Consider the following 16,638-nt stretch of genomic DNA (forward strand, 5'->3'; position numbering starts at 1 on the left):
TGTACCGTCCCTAGTAATTCAGGATGTGTTCAGGGCAAGCCTCCACTCCGTCACTGAAATGTTGCTATCTGATATGTGTTAAAGCTGCTCCTCCATCTGATAATTGATTTCAGAGCTAAGTTTCTGGACACAATCCCATGCCCTTTGGTGAGATCCAAAGGAATTACTCTAGTTGGGATAAATTTTTTTTTTTTTTTAAATATGGAACGCTTCACAAATTTGCGTGTCATCCTTGCGCAGGGGCCATGCTAATCTTCTCTGTATCATTCCAATTTTAGTATATGTGCTGCCGAAGCGAGCACGGGATAAATTTTTTTAAACCTTTTTCTTCTGAGATAATTTTAGAGTCAGTGAAGAGTTGGAAAAACAATACAGAGAATTCCCATCCCCTCAGCTTCTCCTCGTGCTAACATCTTGCCTAACCATAGCACCATGGGTGCATGGTTATTGACAACCACAGACTTGACTCAGATTTCACCTGTGTTCCTATTGATGTCCTTTTTCTGTTCCAGGATCCAGTTCAGGATCCCATGTTGTATTCAGTCGTAACATCTCCTTTGTCTTCTTCAATCTTTAACAAGTCTTTGTTCTTTCCTTATCTTCCATGACTTGACACTTTCGTAGAGTTCTGTTCAGGGATTTTGTAGACGGCCCCTCAATCTGTGTGTAGCTGATGTGTTCTCAAGGTTACCGTTTTGGCAGGATGCTGGGCTGGTGATGTGCTCTTCCTAGTAAGCATACCAGGGGCACATTTATCTGTAGGTCTTATTACTAGCTAATTTTATTCTTGATCTCTTGGTTGATGTCTTAGCTTGGGCTGCTACAACAAAATACCAGAGAATGCATGGCTTAAACCAAAGGCATTCATTTTTCCACAGTTCAGCTGGAGTCTGAAGTTAGAGTGGCACGTGGTTGAGTTCCAGTGGGGCTTTCTCCCTCGCTGTCCTCTTGTTCTGTCCTGCCATGGTGGAGGGTTAGGAGAGAGCAAGCTCTCTGGTCCTCCCACCCTCGTGACCTCTTCTAAACCTAGTTATCTCCCTAAGAACCCACTGCTGAACCATCACAGTGGGAGCTAGGGCTTCAGTATAGGAATTTGGGGGAATACTTTTAGTCCATACAGTTAGGTTGACGTCTGGCAGCTTTCCCCACTGTAGATTCACTATTTTTTCCATTGTCACTAATAAGTACAGCAGAGGAGATACTTAGAGGTTATGAAAATATCCTATTTTCCCTTCAGCCTTCACCCACTGTTTGTAGCGTGCGTTGGTGGATCTTGCCTCCAAAGTTACCACTCTGTTGTTTGAGGGAGATTGTCACCTGGATGAGCTATTGGAAGGGAGACTCTGAGGGCACTTAGCAGATCATATTCATGAAAAGAGCCATGTGGTTCAGAGTGCAATTCCAGTCTCTTGCCAGATGACTTCAGGCAACTCACTGCTTGAGTTAATTTTTCATTTCCAGGAAATAGGCTTTCCACCTCCCCTCCCAAGAGAGTGAAAATTACAACTCTTAATTATGAGTACTCTGGAGTAGTGATGATGGGAGATCTGTTCCATGTGGCAGCAAACCAACATCACTAATTTACCTCATGGACTAACGGAGTGTTTTTTCTTAAGAAAGGAAGAAATTCTGGGACTTTTAAAAAATTTATTTATTTTTTAATTGAAGGATAATTGCTTTATAGACTTTTGTTGTTTTATGTCAAACCTCAACATGAATGAGCCATAGGTATACACATATGCTCTCCCTTTTGAACCTCACTCGTTATTTTGACCATAGGAGAAAAAACATCTCTCGGGATCCCAGTATTTTAGCTCCTGAATTTCCCACCCCTTGCTACTGGCAAGACTATGATTCAAGTATGAATTGTGAGCCAGGAGGAATACATTCAGGGTTTGGTTTCATTTCACTGATTAACCTATTTGTTCAGATTTTGTAAAATCAATGATCTTCCAGGCAAAAAAAAAATAAACATTTTCGATTCCAGTGACGTTAAGAATGAGGAAAGAGAATGGAGGAGGAGAGGGTAGATAGAATAAAAAGAAACATCTGTTTTGGGGGCCAAGATTTTCTGTGTGAGCCACTTGGGATTATCCTAGACGAGCTTGTCAGACTGTGAGGACAGATGGAAAACACCAGCTGAGGTTGCATTGGCAAGCTCAAGGCAGTGAGCGGTCTCTTCACTGAGGGAGAAGCAGTCTTGTGGGTTGTTTTTGGGCTGAAGAGCGTGTGGGATGATGGGTTCTGAATTGTTGGCCTTCCCTTGAATCAGAGCTGGGGGCATCCCTGCTGTCTCTTCCCCAGATGTCCTGATTTTAGGAGGTGGGCAACAGCATTGGCAAGAGTCGTAAAAAAAAAAAGCAGAATGCAGTGCCCATCCCATCCCTGAACCCTACTCTGGTCATACCAGGAAAACCCATGGCTTTTCTGATTAGGAGGGAAAACCCTTGCCTCCACCTTGCAGCCCTGAGCCAGGGCTGTGACCAGACCCTGGTCTGGCGCCCTCTGCAGGCATGACTTGCATCTGCAGCAGATGCCTAAACCCCAGTGGGCTTTCCCTGCCCCAGCCTGCTTCAGGCTGCCTCTCTTACACTCAGAGAAGGAACTTGCTCTTTCCTGTTAGCGCAGCATTAGAAGGGTGATAAGATTCATTCCAAAGCCAGCAAGAAAAGACTCAGAAGCCCTCTCTCGGTTTTGTTCCTCTCCATTTTCATGAGCACCTGGAAAGTTCTCACCAAAGGATTCAGTACATGGAATTATAAACTTTCCTCACAGTGCTTGTGAGCAGGTGTAGTGGCATTCCACAAACACCTGGAGTTTTCTACTGCCCCTGAGATGCCAGGAGTTCTACATAGGCAGTCATGTTTATTAAGATTTCATATGTAGATTTCACCCATAATCCATGACTTTTGGTTTTCTCATACTATTAGCCCCAAACTGAAAAAGTGCATCAGTTTAGGTTTTCCCTGGGTCCCAGCTCTCACCAGGCCACTACGATACTTTCTGCCTGTGAAGGCTCGTTAGCAGATTACCATGGCGCTCCCTGAGGAATTGAGATCTCTGGCCTCCCTGAGGGTTGGCAGGCAGGGCCACCTCATGCTGGGTAGGTCAGCTCTGGAGTGGACATTGATTCTAGTGCTGAAAGGTGCTGCTGCTGCTGCTAAGTTGCTTCAGTCGTGTCCACTCTGTGCATCCCCATAGACGGCAGCCCATCCTCCCCTGTGCCAGGATTCTCCGGGCAAGAACACTGGAATGGGTTGCCATTTCTGTCTCCAATGCATGAAAGTGAAGTCATGTCCAACTCTTAGCAACCCCGTGGACTACAGCCTACCAGGCTCCTCCGTCCATGGGATTTTCCAGGCAAGACTACTGGAGTGGGGTGCCATTGCCTTCTCCAGCTGAAAGGTGCACTAAATGCTAACATTTGGTCTTAGGAGTTCAGTTCAGTCGCTCAGTCGTGTCCTACTCTTTGTGACCCCATGACCCGCAGCACGCCAGGCCTCCCTGTCCATTACCAACTCCTGGAGTCCACCCAAATCCATGTCCATCGAGTCGGTGATGCCATCCAGCCATCTCATCCTCTGTCGTCCCCTTCTCCTCCTGCCCTCAATCCCTCCCAGCATCAGGGTCTTTTCCAATGAGTCAGCTCTTTGCATCAGGTGGCCAAAGTACTGGAGTCTCAGCTTCAGCATCAGTCCTTCCAGTGAAGGCCACACTACAAATCCAAAGCTGATAGTTGGCTGCAGGCGTTGCAGCAAAGATGAGGGTTTCAGGAGAAAGGGCCAGCCGCTCATCTGGCAGCACCGCCACCAGGCCCGACACGCAGGCGTGGAGGGAGGCCTCTCCAGACGCCACTCCCACCTGATGCTCGAAGCTCCTGAAACTGGGGATAGAGCCTTCCCAGTTACCTTGTGGAGAAAAGGACACTGACTTCCATCTGCTAGAGAATATGGCCCACCCCAAGGCCTTCGTGAGGTTTGGGCTGGGGGTAAGAGGCCCGGGGCCTCTGAATTTTCCCCTGCTTGCTTCTCCAGGTTCCTTTCCTGTGCCACCGTGAGGTCTTCTGGTTGCTTCAGAGTGCCAGTTTCACCCCAGAACGGCACTCCTGCTCCTGTGGCCTCTGAAAGGCACGCGTGGCTCTCTTGGCCGCGCCAGGCTTCTGATCTGATCTCTGGGCCTGCCACTTTGTGCCTCTTCCTTTCTTTCTTTAAAAAAATTTTTTTTTTAAAAAGGGCTGGACTGGGCCCAGTCTAGTGTGTTGTTGCTTCATGTGAAGAAGCTCGGGGTTGCTGCGCCCATTCTCTAGTGATAAATGCTGGACAAACACAGAATAGAGAGTCACCACTTGGCTGCCCTGTTTGCAGATCTCTTGGCTGAGCCACACTGGCCTGGTTCCAGTGAGTCCTCCCACTGGGGGAGACCGGGACTTGTGTTTAGCTTTCACCGCAGCCTCAGAGATGTGTCCAAAGCCCACTGTGGCCTCAGCTGTCCCAGTTGGCAGTGGGTGTTCCCCCACAGGCCGCCCTCCTCAAGCCAGGCTTCCTGCTGAGACATAGTCATATTCTGAGGCCAAGACCCTGCAGGTGGGTGATCACGTCTGGAATCTTCTCTGGATCCAGCCCCCTACACCAACCCCCAGAAGAGGGGGCAGCTCCTTGCAAATGTGTTTTCTTCACGTTTCATGAAAAGAGAAGCTCTGTCTGCATGGGCTGCCCACCCCAACCCCCACCATCTCCTCCTTGGCTCTGAAAGAGAAAGGAGAGTCACCCTGTTCCCTTGAAGAATCATGATGAAAGCATAGGCAGAGGCCTCTCCTGTCTGTAAGCGTGCTGTGGGGAAACTCAGGTGGTCTGTCGTGGCAGGTAGGTCTTCCTCAGGAGATTTTGACTTTTTGTGCTGTTTTTTTAATTGCTAAGAGTACCTTCTTGTTATCTCCATGATCTTTGTGGCCTCCAGCTCTTTTGTTCATAGATTCATTATTTTCTTAATTTTCTGAGGACACCCAATTGGAATTTTGTTTTCTTAAACTCCCTGCATTGTCTCCTGCAGATCCTTTTTTTATTCCTTCCCTTTTTGTTCCCCCATCTCTGCTAGTGCTTTTCCTTAATGTCTCCTGATCTTCACTGTCCCTCCTGGTTAATGAGGCAGCCCTGAAAAGGGATCGGGACACCCTGGGCAGTGGAGCAGATGGCACGTAGACGGAAGGGTGGAGGGGTGGGGCCATTCTACAGGGCGCCCCGCTCTTGGGGTCTGTGGGGCTTTTCTCTCTGACGGGTTGGATTTCCCTGGGGACGAGATCTCTGGCCTCCTGCCCAGCTTGAGTAAGGCAGTGGGTGGGGCTCCCACTGTTAACTAGGCAGCCTCATTGTTCCCTCAGTTTTTACCACGTGGCCCTGTGCCTGGTGTCACTAAGGCCAGAGTCCCCCTGTTCACTCTGTCTGCTCCCCTGCCAGCATGGAGGGCAGGTGCCCGGAGCCTGAGTTGGGACTAGCCATAGACGGGACCCACTGCTTCCTGTAGAGTCCTTCCACTGAGCCCTACCTGCCCAGAGACTCCGAGCCTTCAGTCCTTAAGCTTTTGGGGGTCTCCTTCCAGGCCTCCCCTGCTGCCAGCCTCAGCCCTTTCTTGGGTCAGTTTCATGGCCCACCCCCGACCTTCCAACCTACAAACATCCTCTTTGCTTGGGGGTTTCAGCCTCTTCTAAAAGAACTACTTTTTGGTATTCAGATAGGCTTGGAAGTTAAAGGAGCACCCATTCTGGGGTAACTGGAACATCTCCCAGGACTGTTCTCTGTTTTCTCTCCCACCTGCCTTGTTGGTGTTTGACATTTGTCTTGAGCTCTTCCCCTCTGGTAGGACCCAGTGAATGCTGTCACAGACTCCCTGGGATAAGAACAAGGGGTGACCTGGAGGAAAGGCAGCCAAGAGCTTCGTGTCTTCAGTGAATGCAGAGCGCCCTTTGCAGGGTGAACAGGGCGGGCAGGAGAGAGGGGCTGGGCGCGAGTGTGCGGTCAGTGCCGACCTTGCTTTGCAGACCTGGGCCTGTCCCCACACCTCACGGCCCTCATGGCAGGCGAGCAACCGCTGGGGAACAGCAGCAGCACCGGGGACACTGGCTTCAGCTGCTCTCAGGACTCAGGTAAGCTTCTCGCCTGTTGCATTTCCCCAGTTCCAGGTAGGAGCATGTGGGCGGGAGGGACGTCTCCCAGGGTGTAGGGGGTGAGAATCAACAGTCTGGGTTTCCAGTCATGGCTTTTTGCTTCTCCGCATCTCTGTGCCCCAGTTTCTTCCTCTGTATAATGGGAATCTCAGCTCCTGTTCTCTCTGCCAGGCAGGGTTGTTGTGAGATTCAAATTAAGTGAAAGCCTTCAAAGTTAAAATGTCAGATGATCATGAATTGTTATGTGAGTTATATAACCCCCGGCCAGAGCAGGCTCCAGAGTCAACCTGCCTGGTTTTCAGTCTTGAATTGGCTTTTTGAGAGCTGTGTTATCTCAGACAAGCTACTCAATTTTTTCTAAACTTTTGAGGCTCCCTATTTGCCCCAGAACTTGGGCACTGTCCCTCTGTCCCTTGTCATGTCTTTACATGCCCTGAGATCTACCTCTGGGGAACTTGATCTCTCTGATGAAACATATCTCCATCAATATCCTCCAGACCCTCCCTTCAGCTGCTGCCCAGGGGATGGTGCCAGCCCAGAGCTCTTCCCCTCAGCACTGGGCTCTGTGATATCACAGTCTGCTGCTGTGCTCCCCAGTGCATACCTGGGGCACTGCACGAGGTGAGAGGCTCATGGCCGGGACGGGCCGTGTCCCTCCATCGGTCATTCACAGAGCTGATGAAGCACCGCATCCCACGTGCTGGGCATGAACCCAGGGTTCTACAGCCCGGACCTCAACACAGCAGGCTAGCCATGAATATTTCCCTCCCTGCTCTTCCATCTCCCCAACAGGAACCTTTTGGAAACTCCTCTCTGCCTTGATCTGTGGTTCCTCATCTGAGCCTGTATTGCAGAATTCTAGGGTAAAGGGCCACGGGCAGGGACCCAGACCAGGCCTCCTGTCTTGGAGCATTTCCCCTGGAGGCAGAACATTCCCTGAGAATGTGCCCCCACAGGCAGCCCAGAGGTTAAACAACTGGTCACAGCCTCCCTTGTAGACCAAAGTCCCTCTTGTAACTTGAAGGACAGGAAAGTTGCTGTTGCTCCTCAGGCCCTCTTACCTCTTCTCAGACAACCAGTAGGGATCCACAGGCAGGGACGTTTATTCACTAAACAGATATTTACTTGCCAAGCCCCTGCCTTGAGCAGATACTGCCCTATGTTCTAGAGATGTGCTGGTGAATGGCCCTCATGCGGCTTTAAATAGGCAAATTGTGTGGGCTGCAAATTATACCTCAGTAGTTCTGCTATTTAAAAAGGTCATAACAGTGAGGAGCGCTGTGGGAGGGGAAGCCGAGTGCCGTGAGGACACAGAGCGGACAGGTATGTGTCCCTGCTGGGGCAGAGCACTTGGGGATGGGAGCGTTAGAAAAGTTTCTCTGAGGAAGTGATGTGAAAACCTGTAGAGTGAATAGGAGGTGACCGGGCAAAAAGGAGTAAGGCAACATGTAGCCAGAAGAAAGAGCTTGGGTTCTGGGCTCACACAGATTGGAATGTGAGCTTCAGCCTCCCTGCTCTTAGCCGTGTCCTCGTGAGTGATGATTCCATGGACCAGGCACTTGCTGTGCTCCAGGCACTGCCTCACAGCTTCACACGTCCCAACTCATAATTCTCACGACAATTCTATGAGGTAGACAGAATTATCCCCATTTTATACACCTTGGAGGCTGCTGAAGGACTAAGTAACTTGAGATCTGTCCAACTTGGGAGCCCGTGTGTGTAACCACCATATTGTAAAGTCCGCCAGAGGAGCACAAGTGTGTAGGTTGTTCCGGGAGAACATGTGGAGCCCCTGGCTCTGCTTTCTTCCTAATTTGCTGAGCACCAGGCTTTGAAGGGTTGAAAGCTAGAGACTAAGACAGAGGAGGGCCGGTCCCAACATCTGCCCCAGTGTGGGGTCAGGGTTCTGCTCAGCCCTGCTCCCCTCCCCAGCCCTCCCCACCTGTCTACCCAGTTCTAATAGAGCTTCCTTCCTCTCTGCCTTCCCCCTACTTTTTGAGGGGCATATTTTTCAATCCCTTTTTGATCCCTAGAGAACTTTACACATTCAGCGTTTATATGTTTATGTAGCACAGCATATTTTAACCAGAATGATAGAAATTCAAACTGTAAGAAAAATCACTCTGAACACAAAGCCCCTTTAATAATGCCTCCCTCCTCCACTCAGCCTGACTCCCCTGCCCCAGTCCAGGTCTGGCTGACTCAGCGCTTCTAAGTATGGTAGTTCTGGCTGTAACCCATCCACTTGGATAACATTGCTGTTTTTGGTGTGCCTGAAAAGCAGCCCCAGTGGCTGGCTGCAAACTCCCTGAAATGGGACGAGAGACACTGTGTGTCCTGGACAAAGCTGCAGGGCAGTTGGATGCACCTGGTTGTGGGTTGGAATAAATGGGAGAGGAAGGCAAGGGCTGTTTAGAGAGGATGGGAAAGAACATGAGAGGATTTGGTGTTGCCAGTTAGAGGTGCACAGTTTGCTCTTGGTTTTAGGAACAGATGTCATGCTGCTTGAAGACTGCACATCGGATGACAACCCTCTCTCCCATGGCACGTGCCCACCCAAGAGGAGGAGCTCGGTGACATTTGAAGATGAAGTGGAACAAATCAAAGGTTTGGTTTCTGTGGCTGATGGCTTCAGGGAAATGGGGAAATGAAAGGATCTTAGGAAAATTCCCCAGCGGAGCCTGCCCCCACGCCCACCACACTAGGGGCTCCACCTTTACCCATTCCCAAGTCACTCCTGACCTGACCTCTCTCACTTGAGTCCTTAGGCTTCTAACTCTCAGCAAACAGCATCTAAGGCTGGGCAAGCAGTGGGCTACACAGACATGCACACTCACACACACACACACAGACACACACACACAGCTGATTCCCATCTCCTCCATCAGGAAGTTACCTGACTAGATACACCAGTTTCTGGGCCCTCCAAAGTTTCTTTCCCTTATGGATGCTGTGTGGCTATGAATCTGAACTTGGCCTCTCTGAGCCTCAGCTTCCATGTGTGGAAGATGAAAATAATGGCCCAATAAGTGCTCCAACTTCATGGCAGGGGAAGCTGCCACCTCGATGGTCTTGCCCTCTTGAGGGTGCTGGGGCACTTGGGTCCTGTGAGAGGAATGAGTTCTGCTATAATCCAGTTCCTGCCTTTTTGGCTCCACCTGTTCTGAATTCAACCCTCAGCACTCTAGTTGCCTCTGGAATTTGGGGTCTAGTTTCCCTTCCAGATAATGCTGACTAGAAGTGCCATCCAGGCTGCCCATAGATGGAAGAATCTCTTTTCCTCTGAATGAGATGTGATGGAGGGGTCTGGGCTTCGATGTAATTTCTTCAGAAATGCTGACTATGAAAATAAATATCGGCCGTATCAGAGTTTATGTTCATAATTCGTCCTATCTTTTCTACCACTCCCCACCCCGGTTCCAGATGAATGGAAGGGTTCGTCATGGATGTCAAGGAGGCAGACGTCAAATCAAAGTTTTATGGGGAAAGTAGATTCAAGAACAGAGCTTGGCTTAGCAGCCTCATGGGCCTTATGTTACTCCCAAATTAAAAAAAAATGGATTGAAGCCTTCCCCAATCCACCCAGCCCACATATGGCCAAGCTCGCTCCATCAGCCTCCATGTTGGGGGACAGCATACCAAAGGCACTCTTCTTTGCAGACAGGGCGAGGAGCAGGCACTTTTAAGACCACATCAGTCCTCCCGGGAGTGAGTGGCAGGGCAGGGAGAGGTCACGTGTTCCTCCCTTCTTCTCCTCTTGGAGTGTGGCATGCAAGTTGCTTACTCCAAGCAACATGAGGATTAGGGGATAAGCTGTTCCCTCCAAAATGTCAGGAGGAAAACAGGCAGTGAGGTTAAAAGCCATCAGGATGTGAAACTGAAGCCCCCACCCCTCCACCTGTTCACTTATGTTGTCAGGGATCCTAGTCCCTGGGGAAAGAGCACCTGACTTCTAATATCCTTCAAACCCTGAGGTTCTCCATGGCTTTGAGGAATCTCTGAGCGCGTGTGGAAAGGCCAGAGGCAACATTCAGGCTTGTGGAAGTTATAGCCAAAACCGTTACACATTCCAGGGAGCTGAAAGACCAGAGAACTCTTTTACAGATGTAAATTAAGTGAAATTGCTCAGTCGTGTACAACTCTTTGGGACCCCGTGGACTACACAGTCCATGGAATTCCCCACAGAATACTGAAGTGGGTAGCCTTCCCCTTCTCTAGGGGATCTTCCCAACCCAGGGATCAAACCCAGGTCTCCTGCATTGCAGCCAGATTCTTTACCAGCTCAGCCACCAGGGAAGGCCAAGAATATTGGAGTGGGTAGCCTGCCCCTTCTCCAGCAGATCTTCCCAACCCGGGGATTGAACCGGGATCTCCTGCATTGCTGGCAGATTCTTTACCAACTGAGCTATCAAGGAAGCCCAATAGAAAGTATTTATCAAGCCTTTCCTATGAGCCAGACCTAAGCTAACGCACCTTAGGAAGAACTGTTTAATTATCACAGGAACCCTATGACATAAGGGGCGTGCCATGATCTCTTTACAGGTTAGGAAACTGAAATTAGATTAAATGACGTCTAAGATTTCCCAAATAGTAAGTAGGGAATTGTCGCCTGGGGACTCTAAATTCCAGGACCCACAGCCTTCAGCTGTTTGTCTCCGCTTCCCAGGTCAGTAAAGCAACAGCAGGCCAGTCCTGGGGAGCCGTCAGTCCTGGCCCCTCACTAACCTTCTTTCTGCCTTCTCTCTTAGAAGCTGCCAAGAACCCTATTCTTCACGTGAAAGCTGATGTGCACAAGTCCTTGGACAGTTACGCAACCAGCTTGGCCAAAGCCATAGAGGCTGAAGCCAAAATCAACTTATTTGGGGAGGAGGCTTTGCCTGGGGTCTTGCTTACAGCTCGGACTGTCCCTGGAATTGGCTTTGGGAGCCGCCGAGGCAGCAGAACTCTCGCAGGTCAGAGGCTGCAGCTTCAGAGCATCGAAGAGGGGGATGTTTTAGCTGCAGAGCAGAGATGAGGGTGGACGCCCGTTACCATCTGTGCCAGGGCCCCGGGAGCAACATCTGATATGCAGTCATCTGAAAAAACACTGAAAACAGTGTCTGTAAGTGACTTCAGTGTCTGTGCGAGACCACACGAGGGCTTCCTGTGGATCCCAGTGATGGGACCAGAGCACAAAACAGAGCAGATGGAGGTGTGGCTGAGACTCTGGGCGGGGTGGGATTTAGAGGGGGCTAGAGGCCTCAGCTGGGCAGGAAAGCACCATGTGGGCCACCTCCTCTTCTTCACAACCTGTGTCCTTGGGAGTCCAGCCATGCACTCTACCAGAGGCCACGGGACACTCTGGAGGATGGCGCTTCCTCTGTGTGGCTGATGCGGGCTGTGTGGGGCCATTGGTTCTACCCTAAATGGTCCCCAGAGGAGAACGCAGGAGCACAATACCCCAGACCCATGCGTCCTGGTTACAGCCTTGCCTCCGGGCCTGCTGATTCTAGTAGGGACTGTTCCCTGGCTGCTGGGCAGAGGCAGCAGGTCTGGGGCTGTGGCCGCTGAGGACAGGCCTCCCTATGGACTGGTTCCTTAGTATTTTAAAAGAAGGGAGAAACCACTGTAAAGGACAGGAGCAAGGAACAGATGCCGGATGTTTCATTTCTAGAAAGAAAAACAACCCGTTTGGTTAGGAAGCACCTTCATCTTCCGGACCTGAACAGGGCCGTGGGGCCAAGCACTGCCGAGTAGTTACTGCTATCGTTGGAGGGAATCCCCTCACACAGGAAAATCCCATGGAATAGGTTCCGTATGTGATGCCTGATGTTCTGTTTAGATTAGCTGGCCTCCAGGGAAAACTCCCATGGCCAGCAGCTACTATTTCCCTGCCCTGAATGTCTTAAGAAGGACTTGAAGGAACTCTGGACCTGGCATCAGGAACCGTGTGCCAGCCCGGTTCTGCCTTATGTTACTCGTGGGTCATTGGGACTCCCTGTCACCTCTGGGCCATCTGGAAAATGAGCTCGGGATTGTGGGGTCGGACTGTGGTGTGTGTGTGTGCTTAGTCATCCAGTCGTGTCTGAGTCCTTGTGGTCCCATGGACTGAGTGGTGGCCAGGGTCCTTTCTAACTCGGATCTTTGGTGTTCTCTGAATTTGTTAGGGGGAAAAAAGTGACCCATGGATCAGTATTTGCACAGCTTTTGGGTGTCATTTCTGATGGGCATGTGAAGCACTTCAGGCCTGATGCGTGGGCTGATCCAATGTGTTTGTTTAGAGCACAGTCCTGACAGGATGCCAACCAGAAGGACACACAAATGGGTGCAGAGGGCGTGTCCTCAGAGGTGGAGAGTGGGACCACGGATCGTGATGCGTATGTGAGCTCTCTCCCCGGCCTGTGAGATGGGATGGCAGCTGACTGTGTGGGCTTGCAGCCGTGGCTGTGGTGACTGAACCACCTGTCCCTCCCTTCAGCCTAGATGACAGCAGCCAAGTGCAGGAACTGCCCCACTTCTGAACTCCAGGTGTCAGCACAGGATAGATTCTGAGATTTCCCACGTCTGTTATGAGGCAGCCGTTCCCGAAAGTGCATCACCTTTGCCGTGTTTCACTGTGACTAGTTCTCCAGGAGGCAGTGTGCCTTTGCTGTGTGGCAGAGACCAGTGGTTGGCTGGGCCGTTTGTCTGCAGTTTACAAAAGACTTTTCCTTAGACCTGGGGGCTGCTACCTTCACAGTGATCCAATTCATCCAGTCTGCATTCTGGCTGGAAGAGGGAAGCAGCAGAGGGCAATTTCACCTGTGGATTCTGCTGAGGTGATGTACAGATCAGTCAGATTCTGCTCTCTACTGGCTGGCATTCCTAAACCTGAGGGCATTTTTGCCTTCTGTACTATTTCCTAGCACTTGTCCTTATCCAGTTTCTAGAGGGACCATACTCTAGTACGCTCTGAGGGGGAACAGGGCAGGAACCTAAGATGACCCCCCTCCCCGACCCCATCCACCCCCATCAGGCCATTTTGAGTGCAACGAAGCAGCCTGCATCCCAGGAGTTGGAAAGTGCCTTCCCTGGACTGTACTTGGCTGGGCTTGAAGGAGCGTCCTGAGACCTCCCAAGTCCTCACAGGCTGATCCCAGACTAGCTGGGATACACTAGATTTCATCTAAGCCAATCTAGAAATACTGTACTTCCCAAAAGCATTCTCTGCGTTTCCTCCTTTGTACTGAAGTCCATTCATTCATTCATCTCCCAAGCACTGCACATCTAGCGTGTGCAAGGCATCAAGCTAGGCTCTGTAATAACATTAAAGTGTTTCACTCTAATGCAGGAAGAGACCTACAGGAGACTGAGGCTAATAAGCAGCAAAGTCAAGTAATGGTTCTAGGAAGAACTGCAGGCTCTGTAGGGAGCTGAATATTCCCAATTAGAAGGAGTTAGGGGTAGCACGCTATAGGAGGTGACTGAGCCAAGACTTGGAGGATGTCTGGCAGCTAGAACCATATTCTGCATATTTAGGAATTCAAATACTCCTTATTCAGCCTAAGTGAGAAGGGAGTGCAAAAGGAGGTGAGTGGGGAGAGGACAAAGACATACTCCCCGTACACTGAGGTTTCTGGAGGGGGGCGCAGTTTTGGGGACACTTGTCCTTGGTGCAGAAAGTCAAAACCCCAACTACCCTTGCTGAACGCTGGCCCATTAGCTTTATCCCGCTGTGCAGCGGCAACCTGAGGCCTTCCTGAGGGGGCAGTGTGGGGAGCGGTAGGTGGGACATTTGGCCACTTAACATAAAAACCTCAGTTCTGCATCTTCTAGTTTTGACAGGACCACCTGTAGGACTGTTGCGCATCTCTACTGCTTTCATTGAGGTTAGCACTTGACTAAGTACCCCCCATGCTGTCTCCCATATGCCAGGTTTGGGGGCTAGTGTGACATGGAAGGCGCGAAGTCCCACACTACCAAGCACACAAGTCACTGCCGAGGCCTTTCCCAGGCTCTGATTCAGGGCCTTCGACGCCAGGGGACAGCAGTGTGGCTGTGGCGCCACTGGCCGTTCCCAGCGGGAAAGGGTCGAGGATACAGCTGAAGGCTTGTTTGCTCCTGGCTTAGGGCACCTCCTCTGAACGCCGGGTCTCCACCGCTGTCCTCAGCCTTTAAGGACCACCCAGTTAGCTTGCTTACACTGCTCAGATGTGTGATCTTAAACAAATCCCTGCTGTAGAAATGGGGTTGAGGAATTTAAGAGAAGGGCCATCTGGTGCTAATGTTGTTAATGTTATTTGATTCTCATTTAAGGAGCTGCTGTGTAGTCTCTGAGCAGCTGGCGAGACTAACTCAAGTATTTGCAATAGGACAAGGAATCCTGGGGTGGACAGGACAGGAGAGGGAGGAAAAAGGCTTTGATACAGTGAGAGATAAGAAAGCTTTCTTAAAAGTGAACAATGCAAAGAAATAGAGGAAAACAATAGAATAGGAAAGACTGGAGATCTCTTCAAGAAAATTAGCGATACCAAGGGAACAATTCATGGAAAGATGGGCTCAATAAAGGACAGAAACAGTATGGACCTAACAGAAGAAGAAGAGATTAAGAAGAGGTGGCAAGAATACACAGAACTGTACAAAAAAGGCCTTAATGGCCAGGATAACCAAGATGGTGTGGTCACTCATCTAGAGCCAGACATCCTGGAGTGTAGTTCGTAGTTTGTTACTACAAACAAAACTAGTGGAGCTGATGAATTCCAGCTGAGCTATTTCAAATCCTAAAAGATGATGCTGTTAAAGTCCTGCACTCAACATCCCAGCAAATTTGGAAAACTCAGCAGTGGCCACAGGATTGGAAAAGGTCAATTTTCATTCCAGTCCCAAAGAAAGGCAATGCCAGAGAATGTTCAAACTACTGCACAATTGCACTCATTTTACATGCTAGCAAGGTAATGCTCAAAATCCTTCAAAGTTAGACTTCAACAATATGTGGACTGAGAACTTCCATATGTACAAGCTCAATTTAGAAAAGGCAGAGGAACCAGACATCAAATTGCCAACATCCACTTGATCATGGCAAAAGCAAGGAAATTCAGAAGAACACATACTTCTGCTTCATTAACTATGCTCAAGACTTTGATAGAATGGATCACAACAAACTGTGGAAAATTCTTAAAGAGATGGGAATACCAGACCATCTTACTTGCTTCCTGGGAAACCTGTATGCAGGTCAAAAAGCAACAGGTAGAACTAGACATGGAACAGCAGATTGATTCCAGACTGGGACAGGAGTATGTCAAGGCTGTATACTGTCACCCTGCTTATTTAGCTTGTATGCAGAGTACATCATGCAAAATGCCAGGCTGGATGAAGCACAAGCTTCAAGATTGCTGGGAGAAATATCAATAACCTCAGATATGCAGATGACACCACCCTAATGGCAAAAAGTGAAGAGGAACTAAAAGCCTCTTGATGAAAGTGAAAGAGGAGAGTGGAAAAAGCTGGCTTAAAACACAACATTCAAAAAGCTAAGATCATGGCATCTGGTCTCATCACTTCATGGCAAGTAGATGGGGAAACAGTGGAAACAGTGGCTGACTTTATTTTTCAGGCTCCAAAATCACTGCAGATGGTGACTGCAGCCATGAAATTAAAAGACACTTGCTCCTTGGAAGGAAAGCTAAGACAAACCTAGACAGCACATTAAAAAGCAGAGACTTTGTCAACAAAGGTACATATAGTCAAAGCTACAGTTTTTCCAGTGGTCATGTATGGATGTGAGAGTTGGATCATAAAGAAGGCTGAGCACCAAAGAATTGATGCTTTTGAACTGTGGTGTTGGAGAAGACTCTTGAGAGTCCCTTGGACTGCAAGGAGACCCAACCAGTCAATCATAAAGTATATGAATATTCATTGGAAAGACTGATGCTAAAGCTCCAATACTTTGGCCACCTGATGCAGAGAGTCAACTCATTGGAAAAGACCCCAATGCTAGGAAAGACTGAAGGCAGGAGAAGGGGATGACAGAGTATGAGATGGTTGAATGGCATTATCGACTCAATGGACTTGAGTTTGAGCAAACTCCTGGGAGATAGTGAAGGACAGGGAAGCCTGGCATGCTGCAGTTCATGGGCTTGCAAAAAGTTGGACATGACTGAGCAACTGAACAACAGCAACAGTGAGAGACCTTACTAGCTTGTTCAGATTCAATTAGATGAGTATTTTTCTATCCTGACAGTTGGTCCGTGAAATACATACAGATTAGACAGGTCTCTGGATGGACCACAGGATATATTCATGACAAGGGTTCAGCTTGAGCCCCAGCTATCTCCAGTCTAGAAGGAACTGTGGAGGTGATGTAGCTACAAAGGTTGAAGAAGGCAACTAGCATGTACTGAGTTACTCCTGTGAACCTGACATGTTAAGTTACTTGAGTGCCTGTTGTGTGCTGGACATGATTAGGCACTTCCAAATGCTTTATCTCATTGCTTATCAGCTCAAATGTGATATAATGGGGA

The 16,638-nt window shown here is 49.4% G+C and overlaps 1 protein-coding gene and 1 non-coding gene across 6 annotated transcripts in view; one reads left to right on the top strand and one right to left on the bottom strand.

Moving 5' to 3' along the window:
• GPR161 (G protein-coupled receptor 161) overlaps positions 1-16,638 on the top strand; it is a 61,352-nt gene that overhangs the window by 39,993 nt on the left and 4,721 nt on the right. For 2 of the 5 annotated variants that reach the window (XM_055587168.1, XM_055587169.1), the window contains exons 4-6: positions 6,035-6,139; positions 8,648-8,767; positions 10,909-11,780. In XM_055587168.1, coding sequence (XP_055443143.1) covers positions 6,035-6,139; positions 8,648-8,767; positions 10,909-11,174 — 491 coding nt within the window. In that variant the 3' untranslated portion in view covers positions 11,175-11,780. Of the gene's footprint in view, positions 1-6,034; positions 6,140-8,647; positions 8,768-10,702; positions 10,827-10,908; positions 11,781-16,638 lie in introns of those variants that run through there. The other 3 variants (XR_008716369.1, XM_055587170.1, XM_055587171.1) reach the window with 3 other exon arrangements.
• LOC129656642 (U6 spliceosomal RNA) lies at positions 196-302 on the bottom strand. Its single transcript, XR_008716431.1, has one exon. It is a non-coding gene; the product is annotated as a U6 spliceosomal RNA (small nuclear RNA).

This window comes from Bubalus kerabau, chromosome 6 (assembly GCF_029407905.1).
Source record: "Bubalus kerabau isolate K-KA32 ecotype Philippines breed swamp buffalo chromosome 6, PCC_UOA_SB_1v2, whole genome shotgun sequence".
Taxonomy (NCBI): domain Eukaryota; kingdom Metazoa; phylum Chordata; class Mammalia; order Artiodactyla; family Bovidae; genus Bubalus; species Bubalus kerabau.